Here is a 21,675-nt window from a genome sequence, read left to right on the forward strand (position 1 = left end):
TGAGAACGCTTAAAATGCTCATTGCTTTAGTATATTTGTGCTATTGTAACAGTATTTGAGACCAAGAAATTTCTTCACAATGGCAAATATTTGGCTCATAGTTCTGCAGGCTGAACTAAGAACTGAGAGGCCATATCTGCCAGGGATCTTATTATTGTATCATAAGGTCACAAAAAGTAGCATATAATGACAGAGCAGAGAAAGAGAGAGGAAACCAAGTTCATCAGCTTTTTAACTGGGACCCATTCCCACAGTAACTAAAGCACTCCTGCTATATGGCATTAATGGGTTCATTGGAGTTTTAATCAACTCATAAAGGTCTCTTATCTCTCAACACTTATGCACTGAGAATTTAAAATTTGAAAACATGAACTTTGAGGGATGTGTTCAAGCTGTAGAGCCTTTGTAACAATGTTTAATGTATGTAGTATGTAGTTGATTTAACAGACTGCCTGGCATGTCATAAGAAATCACTGGCATGTATCCTCAATACTAACACTAATAATGTTTATGTAGAATGAAATGAGTTACTATCCAGTTATTAGTTAGTTACAAGACATGTAAAAATTATAGGTATTATATATTATTTTACATGATCTACTTCATAAAATAGCACTAGTATAATTTTAGCATTTATTATTACTAGTTATCACTCTTCTTATCCTTCTACAAAACAGTAAAGTACAAATATCCAAGGAATTGGTATAATATTGACTAATTTGTCAACACTATGGAAAATAGACAAGAAAGTATAATTTTGAAGTATAATAACTATTTTTATTGCGCAAGTGTTTAAATCAATAGGTAGAAAATATTATAAAGTATATAAGCAGGTAATCCTCTTCATTTAAATAAAGTCAAATATAATATACCAGCCTAGTAACCCTTTACAGATTAAATAATATTTAGTGTTCTATAAGAATGATTCATTTCTGTTGGTGATTATAAAATCAACTATTTTAGTGCTGCTATTCAAAAGACAGACTGGGAAATACAGGGACATAGTTAAGATACAAGTTATTGCATACATTGATATCAGAATGTGGTAGTCCTGTTAGAGGCTTAGGATCATCCATCTCTAGTGATTACATCATTTTTCTAGTTCACTTCTTAGTTCATACATACTAGCTTTCCAGATTGCATCCATTTATTGAGGTCAATTCTACTGGATCTAGAAAATATTGAAAGTGTGGTATAAAGCCCAGGTTAGCAGTTGATCCACTTTTGGTGGCAGTGCCTTTAGAATCTTCACAGATAATGCAGTTAGACAAATAAAAGGCATCAGTAAATATGAAAGAAAAAACCTTCCTGTGGCAGAGAGTGCTATGTTTTCGCCAAACTCTTCATTTTCCTCCTAAATCACCAGGAGACTACATTCTCTAGGCTCTAGTGTAGTTTGCGCTCTATTCTTGAGTTCTGATTAAAGGACAGAGGCCAGCAGTGATATTTGCCAGGCATAGCACTTAAAACTGCCCACAAGACTGTCCACCTTCCCTTTTTCTTAGATATCTAGCCAGACAAAATAATGTACTAAAGGATTTCCAGGCCCAAAGCAGATGGTAAAGCAGTAGGGTAGAAGAAGTTTGTGTCCTTGTGAAACAGAGCACCCTCCCCTATCTGGCCACTCGACGACCTAAATTAAATACTTTGGGGGAGTGAACTTGTGAGATTTGTGAATATCACAAACATTGCATAATATATTTATTAGAGACACCACCAACATCCAAGCCTAGAGATAGCCTTTATTAATCTATTAGTATTTATTATCCTAATAATAAAGATTATATAAATGTGATTTTTTAAAAAAAACTTGCCCTTAAAACTTGTACCATATGAATAATGTCATATAGTGTGTTAGAGTGAAGAAAATAAAACACTGTATTTCTCAAGTTACCAATTATAATTCAAGGATAATTATATTTAAATTGGCTTTCTAACTTAAAATTACCATAGAGATATTCTGATGAACAAAAGGCACGTAAATTAAAAACAAGTTCTCCCTTCATTGAATTCCCCAAGTGTGAAACAGTGAAGAATTAGAAGCAACTTCCTATTATAGAAAAGGATGTACAGAAATGGCTAACTTCTTCCAAACAAATGATTTTTTCACCTTCTAGTCAGAAGTAAACATGTATATGAAGCAATCTCTGAGACTTTCCTGAAGATTGTAAGAAAGTCCTGTGTCAAAGCAGAGACATACCATATTTTGGAGAGTGTAAAGGAAGAAAATATTATCGAAAATAATGTAAAGTTGTGTAATCCTAATCATTATCTTTCTCATTGTACTTTAAAAGATGTTGACCAGCATGTTTTTCAGTTCACCTATAAATATATTTGGTTTGCAAGTATGTTACAGAGAAATTTTGTGTCTATGTTCATCTAGGAATTTGGTATATAGTTTTCTTCTTTTGCTATGCTCTTATTCTAAGTGGAGTGTGAGGGGTATGGGTGTACTGGGTGTGCAAGTGTAAAGAGGTGTGCTTGGGAAGAGGAAAGTGGCCAGTCAGAATGGAAAGTGTGAACAAGAAAGGGCAATGAAGGGTAAATAAGCAAAGTACATGATATACGTATATTAAAAAGTTCAAATTGAAGCCCATCATGTCACAAGGAAGACATAGTGAAAAAGAAAGAAGGAAGGAAGGAAAGAAAAGCATCACCTATAGAGAGGATACCAGAGAAGGCTAGTTAAAATATGTAAGCAGTATTTAAACTGGGGCTTTCTTACTATGAGATAAAGTATTTTGCAATCTCCTTAAGAAATCATCCACCCTCAGGGTTTAAATCGAAATTAGACAGACCCTTGTTGCTATCACACTGTAAACTTCTTTAAAGGGGAACATTTCCAATTCTCAACACTTCAGCGGTTTTTCTTGGCAATTATGTCTCCTGTAATTCAGGGAGTGGCCTTCTGCTCTGCATCACTCTGGGGGTGGAGCCTTCTCTGAGCAGTGCCTGTGAATTCTGTCCTGCCAGTCTTGGGGGAGGAGCTGCATTTTACCAGGCTGCAGCTGACAAGAAGCTTCAAGGTAATGTCTGACTTAATTTATTTTCTAGTAAATTCTCAGAGCTGGAGCGTAAAAGTAAGAAAAGAGGAGGGATGATCTTGGAGAGGAAGGATCGGGTTGTGATTTTTAGAGAATTTCTGGCATTTTGAGGGTATTAATCCTCTGGAACTTTTGTGTCTCCCAAGGTTTTTTAAATCCACAGAGGGGAAAGGGCGATCAGATTACAGCCTCTAAATTAAGGCTTCAGTGCAGCATGGCCGTCCATGCTAATTTCCTAACTTGGCAAACCCTGTTGATGTTACGAGGCATTCTGTTATTCTATGAAGTTTCAAACATGTATTCATTTACACAGAAATAAAACAGACAGAAGTATTCGACAACAGTATATTCATACATCTGGTAATTGAGATACACAGAAAAGAATGTATATGTTACATGCATATGAGTACATGAAAGTGGATCAAATGTACAACTGAGTGAAGACATGAATACATAATATATGCATGTATATGTGTATGGTTGGAAAAAAGTGACAAACTCCTATGTTAGCATTCAGAATTTCTCGTAGCCAAGTTGCTATTTTTAATATGTTTAACCCATTTTAATATCATAAAAGAATAGAATACCTCGTGATTATTTGTGTAACTGTGAGAGAAAAATGAAGCTCAAACAGCATACCTATTTTCTTTTAGACACAAACGTTCAAAAACATACATTTATACTTCCACAACCACACTTATTGTTTTCCAATAGCCAAAAAATTTTTCTTGGTTGCTGTTCTGATTATAACTTTATGTGTGGCCTCCTTGCAGTTCATTATTTCAGGTCACAGGTAGAGCCCTGGTTGCTAAAAATCAATTTTATGCATCATCTAAGTGTACAGATAAAACACAATATTTGATTTCTTCCTATAAGCTATTTAAAGAATATTATATGGCACGATACATGCATACTCTGTAGTATTATGTATCTGGTAATTTGAAAACATTAGCCTCCACATGAAGTAATTTGGAAGTTTCTGAGAAATAGTACAGGATAAAGAGAAAATTATTGAACAGTAATTACGTATGCTATCTCAATATATACGTATGTTTCTATAATGTATACTAGCAAATCTGAAAAGTACATCTCTATCAAAAATATACATGATCTATATAGGTAGAGAATCAGGGATGGCTTTCCCACTCTATATTTTTAAAATACTAATTCATTTTTATTTTGGCTTTTTTATATCTTCAGGTAAATATTGAGATAAAATGTTACATATTTGGGACAAACCTTATTTAATAAGTTATGTTAAATTATGTGAAAAACAGTTATTCATATAGAATAATGTTCAAATGATACTCTTGAGCGGGGTTCGTGAACTTGGTTTGAAATGGGCATTCATTCGTCTATATAAAAAATTTCTAGAAAGAGAATATTCTGGTGGATATGTGTGCCAAGTTGCACTTAACTTTTATTATATGTGTATGTATTTTGTATCATTTCAATCTTAATAAACTTCTGGATCAATAGAAATACTATGGTGAAAACATCACCCTGTTTCTATTCCTGTACTGCAAATCCTTAAATGTCCTTTAAGGTTTTTAAATCTTTATGTGATACTAGGAATTCAACCCAGGATCATAAAGGTGCCAGGCAAACACTCTAACACTGAGCCATATCCCCAACCCTAAAGGATTCTGAAAGCGCAAGAGGTCTCCTGAGTGGCCAGTGCAGTTTCTATCCATCTTGTGTTAAGGGCCTGCCTATATATCACCAACAGGCTGGATATCTGGTACTGGTCACAAGATGGCATAAGCACCAGAAATCCTGAATTTCCTTCAGGCAACCATTTTTATGAAGCAGGCAAAACAAACAAACAAACAAAAAACAGTAAAACTATGAGACAGAGTTTGCAATGTAACTGTGATTACATTGAAAGCAACTGCAAGTTTAAATAAGAAATCCATATGATGATTAATGGGAAGATTCAATCAGAACCTCCATGCTGTTCCTAGTAGGCACAAGATAATTTGTTACCTCCCTCCCCTCATGTCTCACTTCATACTTTTCTAGAGTGAGATCCATTTCAGGATGAATGGTAATGAACCATTTCATCTTGAAAAAACACAGGGGAAAACAGATATGGCACCTACATTAAATGATGAGAATTCATCTCATCTCTCTGTTACTTTTTGGTAGGCAGGATTTTATTACACTTCTTTCCTTTCATTGATTTATTCTCTGTCTTCCTTTTGTACAGCCTTAGTTAATATCAGATGTGGGAAGTCTGCATGTGACTCAACTTGAGCCCAGAAAAGCCTGCTTGGAAATCAGCTGGCGTGAGGATCAAGATAGTTGGATCACACACTGCAAGACCACCACCATCCACACGACAGAAGGTAAGGCTCTTCCCATTTCAGGAGATACTTCCCATTTGAATATGCAGTGAGGTCTTAAAGAATATTTGATTTTGCCTCTTGCTTTGCATCTGTAGCATTTTAAATTTAAAAGCAACTTTTATATTAACGTAATTCAGTAAATGTTTGGGGTAAAGCCATGTGCACAGCCTTTTGGTGTTAATGAAACACTAAGAGCATTTAAGAACATAGAATTATAATTTTATGCCAATCTAGAACTTTTGAATAAGACTTTGAGAATGGAGCTTAACATTCCGTGAGGCCCTCCATATGATCCTCATGAATACTAAATTTGAAGAATCACTATCATAGGTATAATACTAGGAATACTAAAGTACCAATGTATCTGATGACATAGATTCCCTAGCATACAGCTGCAGTTCTTCTAGCTATACTAATGCATATTCTTTAGCAAAAAAGGAAGAGTTCTTGAGTTGGAGTTATTGTACAAGTCTATTTCCAGGGGTTATCTCCCTATCCATTAAGCTGCATTTTTGTCTGTCTGGTCTGTTGTTGAACACAGCTCCTTTTAGTTTATCTCTTTTGCTCACACTTGCTTGCCTTGTACTTTGGCAAGATAGTTTTATTTGTTAATATCATTTTCCCTATTTCAGTATTTTCCAGAGTACTCTTATTCAAACAACATGTTCAAGTATCCTGGGGACATATTTGTGGAAGAAAACAGTGCACATAAGCCATAAACTCTTTGTGGTTCTACATCAAAAGAAACTTTAATAAGACTTGTTTTGATAGCATTTGTATTTGCGGCCACAAGGCCAGCCAATCTCTTTGTCTGTAATACTAACCACTTGGCACACTAATCTAAATCATAATGGATGACGAATATGTTCTATGTAATTGGAAAGACCAACTATGGCCAGCAAAGGTTTTATATAGGTTTGAAACTTTGGCAAGCAGTGAGAGGCAAATGACATTTTCCCTACAAGTTCAAATACTTTCACTTGATGAGACCATTACCGTGGAAAGCAAAGATACAAGAGTCCTAACTGAATCTGAAGTTAAAGCCATTGTGTCCTCATTAGCAGTACAGTCAGGGGCCAAACTTCTACCTAGGGAGGAGACAACCTATGAAAGATCACTGAAAATGGCACTGGAAATCATGAAAGGAAGAACAAAGCAGAGCCCCGAAAGCATGTCAGGTGGAGCACATTCCACTACAACATCTGAAGATGACCCGAATCAGCCATCTCAGTTACCTCCTCCTAAGAAGATGCGGAAACTTAACAGCAACCGCAAGGAAGACTCAGCTTCTGTGATACTGTGCTTAGAGAGTGATGATTCCCTGTGTGAGGATAACCTGCCGGTGCAAACAACCAGTGCGAGTACCCCAAGTGAAATGGAAGCCAAGTCATCACAAAACGATGATGATGATGACGACGACGATGATGATAAAGAAGAAAAGAAGGTTGACATCTCAGACATCATGTCTGTGAATTTGTCACTTAAAGAGGATGATGACTATATTAAAGAAGAGAAGTTCATCTCATCATCAGAAGATCTTGTTGTACCCAAAAAGGAGTCCCAAAACATCTCCCCAGATGCCCCAGCTGATTCTTCTACCTCAGAGAATAACCTGGAGGATCCTGGAGAGGGCCCATCAAATCAGAATCCACGTTTCTATGCCAGCCAAAGTCAGTCTTCTGTGGAATCAGAAATAGGTGCTGAAACATCCACTGCAGGGTGTTCAGGGGAATATCAGGTTTCTCTGCCTTCCTATAATACAGTCAACAGTGATCTACTAATTCAGAGACTGGAATTAGAAGATTTTGAAGAAGAAGCCCGGGCTTCTGGCAAGCTGTTGTCTCTAAATCCTGCTAGGGAAGCTGCATTATATAATGATGATGGTGATGATGATGAAGACCTCCCACGCTTCATTCTCTGTTATGAGACACGTGGATTTGAAACCGGCATGATAGTGTGGTTTAAATATCAAAAATACCCATTTTGGCCTGCAGTGATAAAAAGTATTAGGCGAAAAGAAAGGAAGGCAAGTGTGCTTTTGGTTGAGGCAAACATGAGTCCTCAAAAGAGGGGTGTTAGAGTATCTTTCAGAAGATTAAAAAAATATGACTGTAAAGAGAAACAAGCACTAGTGGAGAAAGCCAGGGAGGAGTACCCTGAGAGTATTGATTGGTGCGTGTCACTGATTTGTGACTACAGAGTTAGACTAGGTTGTGGCTCTTTTACAGGCTCATTCTTTGAGTATTTTGCTGCTGACATCAGTTATCCAGTAAGGAAAATAATCAAACAAGATACCCTCAGAAATATTTTTCCAAAGTTATACGATGAAGATGCGGGACAGCAAATGTCTGTGACATCTCACACCAAGAGACTCTCTTTCCAGAAAATTCTTCCTGACCGGATGAAGCCTGCTCGCGACCGAGCTAACAAGAACCTGTTGAACTTCATTGTCAATGAAAAAGGAGCAGAGGAGCACCTCCTGGGCATTGTAAATGGTACAAAAAAATCCAAATGGCTGAAAGCATTTTTGAAGGCAAAGACTTTCACACCCTGTATTGAAACATACTTTGAAGATGACGATCAACTGGATGAGATAATGAAATATCTACAAGAAATTTATAAACGAATAAACCAGAAGATGCTAACTCGCATAAGAGATGACAAGATTAAATTTATGATGGAAGTTCTTCTACCAGAAGCAATTATTTGCTCAATTTCTGCTGTTGATGGCTTAGATTATGAGGCTGCTGAGGCAAAGTATCTAAAGGGCCCATCCCTTGGCTGTAGGGAAAGAGAATTATATGATTCCAAAATATTATTTGAGAAGAGACGGAGGTCACTACCAAATGAAGCCCGCTAATTCTGCTGAGAGTCAAAACCACAATGGAAGCTAGATGAAACTTTGGGAAAGTAATCTTCTAAGAGTTCTAACATGTAACCGTTTGCTGAAAATGCAGGGGAAGATCTTTTGGTTATAAGTTTTTTTTTTTTTTTTTTTTGAAGATCTGTATGATCTGCAGATACCACTACATCCATCTTTATTTTCTTGTGCTTCTTCCGAATAAGCTTCATCAATATATTTTTAGTAGTTTGGTTTTCTAATACGTTTTAGAATGTATAATCCTTAGGTGACTTTAAGGGAAACTACTATTTTCTTTTATGATATTTTTGTGTCTTTGATGTATAGGTAAATATGCACATTCAGTTTAATAAAATTGCACTAGCATTAGTTTTTAAGCAAGAAAATTAGAAAAGATGTCTAAAAATATCAGTTATATATTTTTTGCTCAATTTTTATAAAATACTGAGTTTTCTCTTAAAATAGCTGAATTATATTTCCTGCCATGCCTACTTATTTTTGGGAAAAAATATCTGTAAACCCTAGAACCAAAGATAGCTTAAACTTTGCTATATATTATAACTAACCACAATTGCTTTTGCAAGAAAAGAATCTAAAATTAAAAAGTAAATGGGTTATCTGCATGTAATCTCTCTATGTGTGTATATATAACATCTCAGCATGCAGAAAATGATTCTGGCATCCATGAGCAGAATTTTTCATTCTACACTTCTCTGAAATTCCAATTTGAGGAGTGTCTGACCTTCAGTGCTGAATAACTTCTTATAACAGATTAGCTTCTGGCTAGTTTCATAATCATAGGTAGATCTTGTTAATATGGCTATCTGAGCACATTTAAAAGATGGTTAAGTGTATCAACAGTCTGACCATTCTACAGTCCAGGGTTGCTGCTTCAAAGTCCATCTAGTTTGATATAAACTAGGAGAAGCAAGCACTGTGTTCAGAATCCTGTCTTCAAATATAAAGACATTTGTCTCAAACCAAGCAAGCTTTTGCATCTGGCTTATTTATAGAATGGTTCCAATTGGTTCCAATAACATAAATGCCAACTGGTAAATCATTCCAACTACTAGATGGACCAGAATCTGGAAATTTGGGAAAATATTACAGCAAAAGTTCTTACTTGCTACATGTGGCAGTTATTCTGTATATGGTTACGTATACAAACTTAGTTGTTCTTGTAACTTGAAACAAGATTTTTTATGAGACTAAATCTTATAAAAGCTAGTATATTTAAAAAACTTGATGTGAAAAGATGTACTAAGGGCTTAACACGAACCTATCTCCATTTTTACCTCACAGAGTGGGACAACTCTCACTCTTGGGCTCTTTGGTGTTCATCTCACATGGCTATATGTCTATGTACAATTTGCAAAATTTTGGTATTTGATTTATAATGAAATTATTATATCCTTTACCTTAGATATTCATTTCACTTTAGTTGTATAGAAACATTGTGTTGTTCTGTAAATTAATATAAGTACAAGCATATATATATATATATATATATATGCACACACAATTTGTTTAAAACTTGTCATTATTTAGTTCTTGTAAAGAGTTGTCATTCTAAATAAATTCCCATTTTCATGATTGATTTTGTATTATTTTAAAAGAAAACTTTCCCAATTTTGTTTAGCTTGACAAATATTTTTTATTATTTTTTTACACATACACTTATATTATTACACATATATACAATAAACTGCATACAGCAAGAACCACAAAACAATCAGGAAATATATTAATGTTACATTCATAGTATTTTGGTTCAAGTGTTTAGTATTCATGTAAAAATAAGAGCTTAGACCCAACATTTTATCAGGAAATATATTAATGTTACATTCATAGTATTTTGGTTCAAGTGATTAGTATTCATGTAAAAATAAGAGCTTAGACCCAACATTTTTATGTCACATCTGAACCTCATTTGTAATGTCTTACATATTCAGTATAATGACTATATGAACTTGAAGTACATCTTTCATTGGGAGAAGGGAGTAGATTTTCTTTCCCTCCTTCACCTTACAGAAGCCCTCTTTAATGAAAACAAAGTTGTATTTATTATTGAATGAGTGATATTCCATTTTTCTTTTATTTAATACACTTTTGTTTGGAGATGGTAATAGCCAATATAAATAGGCATTAAATAATATAGTACATTATATACATTTATGATGTTGATTTTCAGGAATAATTGTAGATAAGATGTAATCATTTGAATAGGCTCTCTGAAGCTTGACTGAGGAACCCCAATGACAAGGCAATTTATTGAATCAACAAATATGGTGGCAATTTTTTTTTAGTGTTAATTCTTGAAAATACCAGTTCTAATGAAAAAAATACAGTAATAGCTAAGATGATTATAGTTGGATGAGTGGATTTTTAAAAATGTGATACATGAATCATTTAGCAATGGGGTTATGGTTTTGGAAATTGTGAAAACAACAGCATGGGCTTACACAGACTTAGATGCTCTAGAGCTCTATATACCAAGGCTATATGGTGTATCCTATTGCTCACAGGCCATGCATTTCTGCAGCTACTTTACTGATGACAGTAGGAAACTGTAATACAGTGGTAAGTATTCATGTACCTAAACATAGAAAAGACAGAGCAAAACCACAACATGGATGGTTAAATAAATGGAGTCTCTGTAAATAATACCAAGAATGAAGCTTTCAGGATTAGAAATTGCCCTGGATGAGGAAATGAGCCAGTGGTGAGGGAATGTGAAGGAGAGGGAGGGAGGAGACACACACACACACACGGTGGGGGGAGTGTGTTGAGGTTGTACATTTCATTCTCTGTGGCAAATCCTAAAGGACATGCTTTTGACTCCTTCCCTTAGAACATTAGGATTCAATGGAGCCTTTGGTGATATTTGCCAGCAGCATTAAAGAGAAAAAAAACTGCTGATTGATGAAAAAAATAACAGAAATGCAGAGGACCCAGAATTTGATTCCTAGCAGACATGATGGCTTACAGCCATGTGTAACTTCTGTTTCAAGGGATCCAATGCCTTCCTCTGACTTGTGGGGACTTCACACACATGGAATATAGACATATGTGGAGACAAAACACCAATACACATAAAAAATGATTAAAAACCCACAGACTGAGTAAGAACTAGACAAACAGAATAGGGCAGGCATGGGGGAGAGACAGAAGGAGCATCTGGAGAATGAGAAAAGGAAAGTGCTTTTGCTTGTTACACCTGAGAGCCTAGGTTACCCCTTTGCATGAGGCTACATGCAAGCCCTTTCCTTCATTTCCATGGAGGTTTGTTCCACAATACCCTTCCTACTATGACTACCCATACATAAGAAATGTAAACTCTAAGTCAAAACAGCTACCATCTCTTTCTAAGTTAATTCTCAATATCATGTCCAACTGGACATATCCTAGGAATCCAAGGCAGTCCAGCAAAAGAACTTATAAAAACCAATGCAATACACCCTGTAACAGAAGAAAATGAAAAACACATGGTAGTAATTATTGATGTAGGAAAAATGCATTTGATGATTTCCAACACCCTTTTGAGATTAAAATAAAACACTCCACAATTCAAGAATATGTACCAATGGGACAGGGATAGTCTATGGAATAAAATATTTGTGAACTATGTATCTGCTAAGGGCTAATTAATATCCAAAACCTGAAAGGAGCTGAAGGGACTTGATCAGAGTACCCATATATGCATTTCTCAAAAGAAGACACAGAAATGGCCAACTGGTATATGGGGCAAAACACTCAATGTGAAAATTTGGGCCCAGGGGTCCTGCTCAAACTAAGGCACCAGCCAAGGACAATACAGGCGGTAAACTTTAAACCCCTACCCAGATCTAGCCAATGGACAGGACATTCTCCACAGTTGAGTGGAGAGTGGGATATGACTTTCTCACGTACTCTGGTGCCTCACATTTGACTATGTCCCCTGGAGGGGGAGACCTGGTGGCACTCAGAAGAAGGACAGCAGGTTGCCAAGAAGAGACTTGATACCCTATGAGCATATAAAAGGGGAGGAAGTCCCCCTCAAGAACAGTCATAGGGGAGGGGAATAAGGGGGAAATGGGAAGGAGGGAAGAATGGGAGGATACAAGGGATGGGATAACCATTGAGCTGTAACAAGAATAAATTAATAAAAAAATTAATTAAAAAAAGAAAAAACTTAACACAAAAATTTTGCAACATATGACATATGTTAGTTACAAGCCAAACGACAAGAGACAATACACACTGAGACTATGAAAGAAAGAAAACCTTCAGCATGGTCACATTGGAAAATGTTATGAGAACCCTAAATAACTGAAAATAGATTACCACATGATCTAGCAAACCTACATCTGGGTATATACCAAGTAAAATAAAATAAATCTCAAGGACATATCTATACACCTACATTCACTGAAGTATGATCTATTATAATAAATGATAAGTAAGTCCCTCAAAGGCTTAAAAATGGCTCAGCTGCTTAGAATATTTATTGCTCTTGCAGAGGACCCAGATTTGATTTCCAGCACCTAAATGGTGGCTTATGACCACCCGTAACTCCAGTTCCAGGGGATCTGATGCCCTCCACTGGCCTCTGCAGGCACCAGATATAGCGGATGCACATGGTGCACATACATGGATACAAGCAAAACATGCATACACAATAAAATAATAATTCTAAAATATTTTAAAGGAGTCTCTCAAAAGATGAGTAGACAGTGAAAATGTGATATAATGCGTGTGTATCATTATACCCATCAACCATAACAAAAAATACTATTTGTCCTTTTGAAAAGGAAGAAGATCTTTTAAAACAACATAGATGAACTATTATACTATGTAAATTAAACCAGGCATGGCAAAAAAATACTGCATGATCTTAACAGTATATGCAGAGAGATTTTTTTTTAAGTTGAACTCAGCAAAAGAGAATGGTGGTTGTCAAAGCTGGAGGCAAGGTATGCCGGTATAAGTTCTTTGTCAAAAGTCACAATTTTTCAGGTATGCAGGATTAATACATTCTGAAAATTCACTGTATAACATGGTAAATATTGTGTATTATATGCTTTAAAACTGCTAAATACCCAAATCTTAATGTTCTTATAAAGATTAATGAAAATTAGATGCCATGAATAGGTGAGTGTTCATTTAATCATTTATACATGTATAGATTGAAATATGTACAATTTCTACTTTCACACTGGACCTTAAATCTGAAACCAAAAAGAAATCAAAAAGGAGGTCAAAGTTACACAATGTAAGAAAGTTTCCACCTGTTATTTCTGGTTTGAAAATGAATTTAAAAAGAAGCTAAATAATTCAGAAAATGACAGGAAATTGATTCCCCATCTATAGTCTACAAAAGACATAAAATACTGTAATACTTTTATTTAGTACAGTAAAATACATACTTCTGAGATATAGAACTATAATATGATTAACTCACTTTGCTTTAAAAGGCAATATGAGAATTGCAAATAATTTCCTCATTGTGATAAAGAATCTAAGGAGAACCCATGAGTAACATCACAACATTACACAATGATGAAAGACTGAAAAGCTTTCTAAGATCAGAAACCAGCCAGGAATGAGCAAGATGACTCACTAGAATCAAACACTGGCTGTGAAAGCCTTTTGAATTGAGTTCCATCCCTAGATCCCACTGTGGAAAGAGATAAACGACTTGTGAAAGTTGTCTTCTGATCTCTACAGGCATATCATGGCACACACACACATGCCCCTACACATAGAATAACAAATAAACAAATCATATAATTTGCCTGATTTACTGATTCTACCGAACAGTTTATTGGAATGTTTATGCAGAGAAATTAGACAAATATAAATAAGGTAATTCATTCATAAGTAGGTCTTCCTAACTAACCCACAGGTGTCTGCATAATATGGCTCCATAATGAACCCTTGAAATGAAATTTCCCCATCTAAAGTTCACGATTAAGAAATAGTGAAGCTAAAAATGTGTTCATGCACCCAGCTATAATAGATACTATATGTTGCTCTATTGAAATTCCTGAGAAAAGCAATGGGAAGAAGGTTTACTTTTGCTCTTAAAGGATACAATCCATCTTGGCAGAGAAATTATGTCAATAGGAGATTGAGGCAGCTAATCACATTAGGTCTACAGTGAGGAAGAAAAAAGAGGAATTCTGATGCTCAGCCCTCATTGTCCTTTTTATTCAATCTGGACCTCACACCCTGGGAATGGTGGTATCTATAGGGTGGTGGATATCAGTTCACCTAATACAGACAGTCATCCACAGGCATGCCCAGAGATTTATCTCCTATGTGATTCTTGGTCTGTCCGAGCTGACCAGCAATATTAAGCATCACATTTCTTTTCATCAACTATCATATAATTGTTACTATGGGCTTTGTCAACACCTTCTGAGTGTGTTCTGAGGAAATGGTTTGATACAGGACAATTGTCTTAAAATTTGTGAATAGATTTCCTAACACATACCTACTTGACATTTGTTAAATACATTGAATGAAGGAGTAATACACAAACCTAACTTCTTAAGTCCTGCTCTTTATTTTCCTGTAAGAAAGGCAGGCTCATGAGAAAGTTGCCATGTGATAGCTATGATTTCTGAGACTTTGAAATCCCTCTACCAACTCTAGGGAAATGTTTGCCAGAGTAGAGTGACTGAATTAAGTTGATAGAAGCCAAGCATTTGGAGCACTTTGGCAACATTAGATAAAACAACTAAATATGATGTACGCTTTTATGCTTTTAGGGTTTTAATTAAATCTGGCACAAGAGCAAAATTGGATTTTTATTAATTTCCTTGGAATTGGTTCATTTATTTGAAATTTATAAAGGGAAAGGAGTTTTCCTCCACATGGAGCATCTCTCTCTATTGATGCCATTTCATGTGATCTAATATTTTTTAAGAATCTCTCGCACATTATATTGAACAACATAGATAAACATTAAATGATAAGAAATAAAAGTAAACACATGGTGCAATACTAGATCTAAAGACAGCAGGGCTGTGTTTGCAAATGGACATCTGGCTGACGTGTATGTGGGAAACCTAGCTTAGGAGAGAGTGTGGAGGCCAAAGAGTTCACTGACAATTTATTACTTTCCTGCCAGAAAAGGGGCTCAAAATGCAAGCTAAAAAGGTGAAACACACTGAAAGAAAGCTGTCTCCAATAAGATCCAGTGGCCGCATGTAACTACACACTTTCTTTACTTTCAGGTTAACTCATGGTTAAGTCATGTGTTAAAAGATTGAAGGCCTGGAGGAGCATGGAATGGAAAGTATTCGAGATCAAGGGGTTTTCTAACTCTTTGTGAAAGAAAGGTCTGATTTGAAAGTAATAGTCTTGATCTCTCTTTCTCGATAGCCTTCCTGTTCCTCTGTAGGATTGGTGAGCTTTGTAAACTTAGGGAAAACATTAAGTGTGTCTTTATCAGCCCTTTCTATTTCCTTTGGATGTGGTTGTGCACAGTGAAGATTCATTCTGGCTTTCTCTAGGCCATAAATTGATGTAGACCACTCTTTTGCTGGAAGTTGGTGAAAGCATCGATTTTCCAGCAGATTCAAAGTTTTTCTTAGTAAAGCTGTCTACTGTATTTTTCCAGCCATAAGACACACTCCCTTCTCCAACATATGGGAGGATTAGGGTGCGCCTTATGGCCCCATTGCTGTTTTTACTGTTTTTCCTGTTTAACTACTCTAAAAACTGGCTTTGTCTTATGGTTAGGTGCGTCTTATAGTCCAAAAAATGAGGTAGTTCAAAGGCAAGTACTTTAAAGTATTTTGGCTATAGATTACCAAAGATAAAACTGCTCTCACTGTTACTCACATCTTACTTTTCAATGAGTTCTGATTAAAGAAATACAAATATGAGGCACCAGAGTACGTACTCTGGTGCCTCACATTTGACCATGTCCCCTGGAGGGGGAGACCTGGTGGCACTCAGAGGAAGGACAGCAGGTAGCCAAGAAGAGACTTGATACCCTATGAGAATATATAGGGGGACGTAATCCCCCTCAAGAACAGTCATAGGGGAGGGGAATAATGGGAAAATGGGGGGGGGAGGAATGGGAGGATACAAGGGATGGGATAAACATTGAGATGTAACAAGAATAAATTAATAAAAAAAAAAGAAAAAAATGAAAAAAAAATAAATAAATAAAAATAGAAGGCAAAAAAAAAGAAAAAGAAATACAAATAAATAATTAACATATCTTTTACACTAATTTAACAAAGAAGAAAAAAGTTAAAACTAAAACTAGGTATAACAAATAGTTCTCAAAACAAATAGTATGAGAAATGTAAAAAAAATAATTTTTGTGAGTTCTTCCATTTCTGAAACTTTGGAGGATATTTAAATTTTTAAAAATTAAAAATTACTCCAAGCTGGTCATGGTGCGGGACTCAGGAAGCTGAAGCAAGAGGATGGTGAGTTTGAGATCAGCCTGGGCTGTATAGCAAAACTTTGTCTCAAACAAACATATACTAACACTACAAACCCTATGAGTACATTGTTACATCTGTGTCATTTCCCCTGAGAGGCTGGTATCAATTTTGTTCTTTGGTAAGCAATATTAGAAAAACAGCTCTGGGGACAAAGGTTTGGGGTACCTTTAATTAGTAAAGAACTCGCTGTGAATGTGCCATACAAGTATGAAGACCTGAGTCTGATCCCTAGTCTCCAAGTAAAAATGCTGTGTGATGGTGAATACCTGTGATCCTAGTGCTGGGCGGGGGTGGGGGGGGTGGGGAAGGTAGGCATACACAAGAGGATCCCTTGTGACTTGCTGGCTAGTTGTTACCTATCCAAAGCCATGAGTTTCAGGTTCATTGAGAGACCTTGTCTCAAAAATGAAAGTCAAGTGATCAATGTTCGGAGGCCAGAGTGCATGTTAGAAGTAGTCCCTACTCTCCATATTGTGGGACCCACAAGGAGACTGTACTGCCTATATACGACATATGAGCAGAGGGTCTAGGTCCACATCATACATGGACCGTGATTGGCACATCAGTTTCTGTATTATAATGTGGTTCTCCTGTATTAAGTGGCTAATATCCGCTTATGAATGAGTATATACCATGCGTGTCTTTCTGGGTCTGGATTACCCCACTCAGGATGATTGTCTCTAGTTCCATCCATTTGCCTGCAAATGTCAAGATTTCCTTCTTTTTGATAGCTGAATACTATTCCGTTGTGTAAATGAACCATAGTTGATCACTTCCCCCCTGGCTGGGTAGCCTTGCCAGGCCACAGGGGAAGAGGACACAGGTGGTACAAATGAGACTTGATAGATATTAGTGGAGGAAAACTCCCCTTTCTGAGGACTAGGGGAGGAAGGGAGAAGGGATGAGGGAGGGAGGATGAGATTGGGAGGTGATGAGGGAGGTGGGATCAGGAGGGGATGATGGAGGGGGCTACAATCAGGATGTGAAGAATTCAAACTGCAGAGCAAGTAGGTAACTTATATTGCTAATCCCACTAAATAGGAACAACTCTTAAATTGGCTGAGATATGAATGTCTATGCATAGACAAGGCTTCTTGTTGGCTACAGGATCCGTGTGACTTATTATTAGATGCCATTCTTTGTATGGCATGAATAAATATTTGCAGATGTCTTTCTTCTGCTCATACAAAGAGTAGAGAACCAGCCTTAATTGTTCTGTGCAACTTGCACACCTCATACAGTTATAATTTTAGGACTGTATAATGCTTATGAGAAATTGTATGTTCAGAACAAAAGAACCTGACACTGAATCAGACTTGACAGGATTCATTCCTCTCAGCATGTTGGGCGCTGACATCCTGTATCCTTCATGTTCCAGCCCCAGGTGCTTCAGTTGCTGTTGCCCATCAGAACAGGACAGCTCCCAGGAAAGCTTCGAAGAAAGCTTCCAATCCCAATTGGTCCAGCATTACAGACTGTCCCACACAGGACTCTAATTAAGCCTGGGATTTCTCAACATTTAGAAACTGGAACACAACAGCTATTCCTGGCTTGTTTAACCATTTTCTCCAGATTTATTTGGGCCCCTACAAAGGGATTATTTGCCCCAAATCAGACCTATTTTCCCTAAGGGTAGGTTTTTGTTTGTTCTCTTGGACTACAGATGCATACTTTCTTTGGGAGTTGGTTATAAGTTATTATTGGTCTTATTCAGAGAGAAAACAATGTTGGACTCAGGGATGTCTCTCTTTCCCTTTATCTTTTTCTTGTAGGCATGGAGATAGGAGTTGAAAAGAAAAAAGGGGGGATATAGAAATATATAGGGATGATAGAACAAAATGTAGATTATTGAATCTACTCCTCAACTTAAGGCCTTAATTGTTACTCACAAATAAGGTTATTTTTAATTCATTGGTATAGAGATTTGTTTGTATATTGATGCAAAATAAGTCTAATTTTGATACATTGCTATAGAATTCAAATGTAAGATTATTCTTCACACACATTATATATTTTCTACTCTAATATGAGGTATTGTACCCATACATCTCAATTATACTACAAGGCTTACTTCCAATACTTTGAAAGTGGTATTGCAGGCTCTTTAGGATAATTAAGCAACTCAAGATATTTGTTACTTGATCAAATCATGGTCATGTCAATTACTAGTCTATTTTTATCACAATAATATATATTCTAGGTGTAACAGATAGATATGGCTCTATAGAAAGATAAGGCAAAATAGATAAGGTCTTCAAAAACCTCAGAGACCTATAGAATATGGCATTTTAAAATGTTTTTGTTATTTTAAAGCTCCATTGACAATGAGACAGGTTAGCTCCTGGCAACACCCAGCCTACCTCAAAGAGGATGATGAGCATCAAAGAAACTCCTTATGGAGATAGCTTCAAATGAGGCAAGCCAGCCACTAGGCAAAATGAGCTCACTGCCACAGACAGAATTCTGCCTAAAAATGGGCAAGCTTGGAATGCAGGCAGAGTCAATGGCTAAATTCTGCCAAGACAGGGTAAACAAGTCCTCAGTAGTTCCTACCTCACAAATATGTCTGTCAGATATATTGGGCCAGAAGGCTGAAGATGATGCTCCCCCGTTATAGAGAATTTTGGCTGACCGTTCACGCAGTAAACTGCCTTTATCTTTATCTTTTTTTTTTTTTTTTTTTTTTTTTTTTTTTTTTTTTTTTTCATTTTGGAAGCTGCTTATCTGCACTTCCAGTTCACTCAGGTATTTGAGTTACATTCCTTCTTAAGTCTCTGATGGTGTTGAAGACTAGATGGTTTAGCCTTACAATTAAGCTTAGTTGTTTAGGGGTTAAGACGTTTTTAGGTCTGATAGATGTTTTAAGTTGATAATGATGAGATATGATGGACATTGATTTACATTCAAAATTTTACTTTTTAATATATTTTTTTATTTATTCATATTACATCTCAATTGTTATCCCATCCTTTGTATCCTCTCATTCCTCCCTCCCTTCCATTTTCCCCTTACTTTCCTCCCCTGTGACTGTGACTGAGGGGGACCTCCTTCCCCTGTATATGCTCATAGAGTATCAAGTCTCTTCTTGGTAGCCTGCTATACTTCCTCTGAGTGCCACTAGGTCTCCCCATCCAGGGGACATGGTCAAATATGAGGCACCAGCGTATGTGTAAAAGTCAGTCCCCACTCTCCACTCAACTGTGGAGAATGTCCTGTCCATTGGCTAGATCTGGGTAGGGGTTCGAAGTTTAGAGAATATGCTCCAGCACACAACAAGGACCTATGCTCAACCATGTTCATTGCGGCCTTATTCATAATAGCCAGAACATGGAAACAGCCTGTGTCCCTCAGTAGAAGAATGGATAAAGAAACTGTGGTACATTTATACTATGGACTATTACTCAGCTACTAAAAACAAGGAATTCCCGAAATTTGTGGACAAATAGATTGAACTAGAAATGATCATAATGAGTGAGTTAACCCAGAAGCAGAAAGAGTCAAATGGTATATACTCACTTATATCTGCATACTAGCCCACGGGGCATGTCCCACGAAAGCCTTCACTTACCAGGAAACTGGGACAGAGGGGAAGGCATCCTATTGGGACTCTAAATGAGAGACGCATGGGAGAATAGCAAAATAAAAGGATCCAGAGGGTCCTAGAAGCCTACAAGAAGAACACTGGGACAGGCAGATCCGGGCCCAGGGGTCCTTCTCAAACTATGGCACCAGCCAAGGACAATATGTTCAGTAAACTTCGAACCCCTTCATTCAGATTTTTAGACTCACCAAGATACAAAAAGATGTTTTCTTCAAGGCTGCCAAATACAAATAGCCAAAACACTATGAATGTAACATGAATGTAATTCCTGATTGTTTCATGGTTCTTGCTCTATGTAGTTTATTCATGTGAAATAATATAAAAAATGAAATATAATAAAAATTTTAAAAATGAAGGTAAAGAATAATTGAAGAAGATATCCTAATTCTGCCTCTAGTTTCCACAAGTACAAACCCCCCATTTCCTCCCCCACCACATACACATATATACACCTAAGAGTAAATAATGAGTGATTTCACCCATATGTAGAAAAGAAGAATAATTAATCTCATAGCCATAGAGAAGAAGAAAGCAGCTCCGGAGGCTGTGGTGTTTAGAGGAGAGAGAAGACAGGAAAAGTTGGGCAAAAGATAAGCTGTTCCTTGGAAATCTATCTGTTGCTATCTCAGAAAACTGGGAATAGGGCTTCCTCAAAATCCAGCTATTCCACTCTTTGGAATATACCCAGAAGATGCTCCAGCACACAACAAGAAAATTTGCTCAACCCTGTTCATAGCAGCCTTATTCATAATAGCCAGATCATGGAAACAGCCTATGTGTCCCTCAGTAGAAGAATGGATAAAGAAACTGTGGTACATATACACTATGGAATACTGCTCAGCTATTAAAAACAAGGAATTCCCGAAATTTGTGGACAAATGGATTGAGCTAGAAATGATCATAATGAGTGAGTTAACTCAGAAGCAGAAAGAGTCAAATGGTATATACTCACTTATATCTGCATACTAGCCCAAGGGGCATGTCCCATGAAAGTCTTCTCTTACCAGGAAACTGGGACAGAGGGGAGGACATCCTATTGGGACTCTAGATGAGAGAAGCATGGAAGAATAGCAAAGTAGAAGGATCCAGAGGGTCCTAGAAGCCTACAAGAAGAACATTATGATAGGCAGATTTGGGCCCAGGGGTCCCACTCAAACTATGACACCAGCCAAGTACAATACGGGCCGGAAACTTCAAACCCCTACCCAGATCTAGCCAATGGACAGGACATTCTCCACAGTTGAGTGGAGAGTGGGGTATGACTTTCACACAAACTCTGGTGCCTCATATTTGACCATGTCCCCTGAGTAGGGAGACCTGGTGGCACTCAGAGGAAGGATAGCAGGCTACCAAGAAGAGACTTGACACCCTATGA

General features: G+C 36.8%; 1 protein-coding gene across 3 annotated transcripts in view; it reads left to right on the plus strand.

The window, feature by feature from the left end:
• The window catches only part of Pwwp3b (PWWP domain containing 3B), a 43,060-nt gene that overhangs the window by 14,513 nt on the left and 6,872 nt on the right, over positions 1 to 21,675 (plus strand). For 2 of the 3 annotated variants that reach the window (XM_051141603.1, XM_051141604.1), the window contains exons 2-4: positions 2,898 to 3,026; positions 5,254 to 5,392; positions 6,025 to 9,738. In XM_051141603.1, coding sequence (XP_050997560.1) covers positions 6,243 to 8,252 — 2,010 coding nt within the window. In that variant the 5' untranslated portion in view covers positions 2,898 to 3,026; positions 5,254 to 5,392; positions 6,025 to 6,242 and the 3' untranslated portion in view covers positions 8,253 to 9,738. Of the gene's footprint in view, positions 1 to 2,897; positions 3,027 to 5,253; positions 5,393 to 6,024; positions 9,739 to 21,675 lie in introns of those variants that run through there. The other variant, XR_007830179.1, reaches the window with a different exon arrangement.

This window comes from Acomys russatus, chromosome X (assembly GCF_903995435.1).
Source record: "Acomys russatus chromosome X, mAcoRus1.1, whole genome shotgun sequence".
NCBI classification, from domain to species: Eukaryota; Metazoa; Chordata; class Mammalia; order Rodentia; family Muridae; genus Acomys; species Acomys russatus.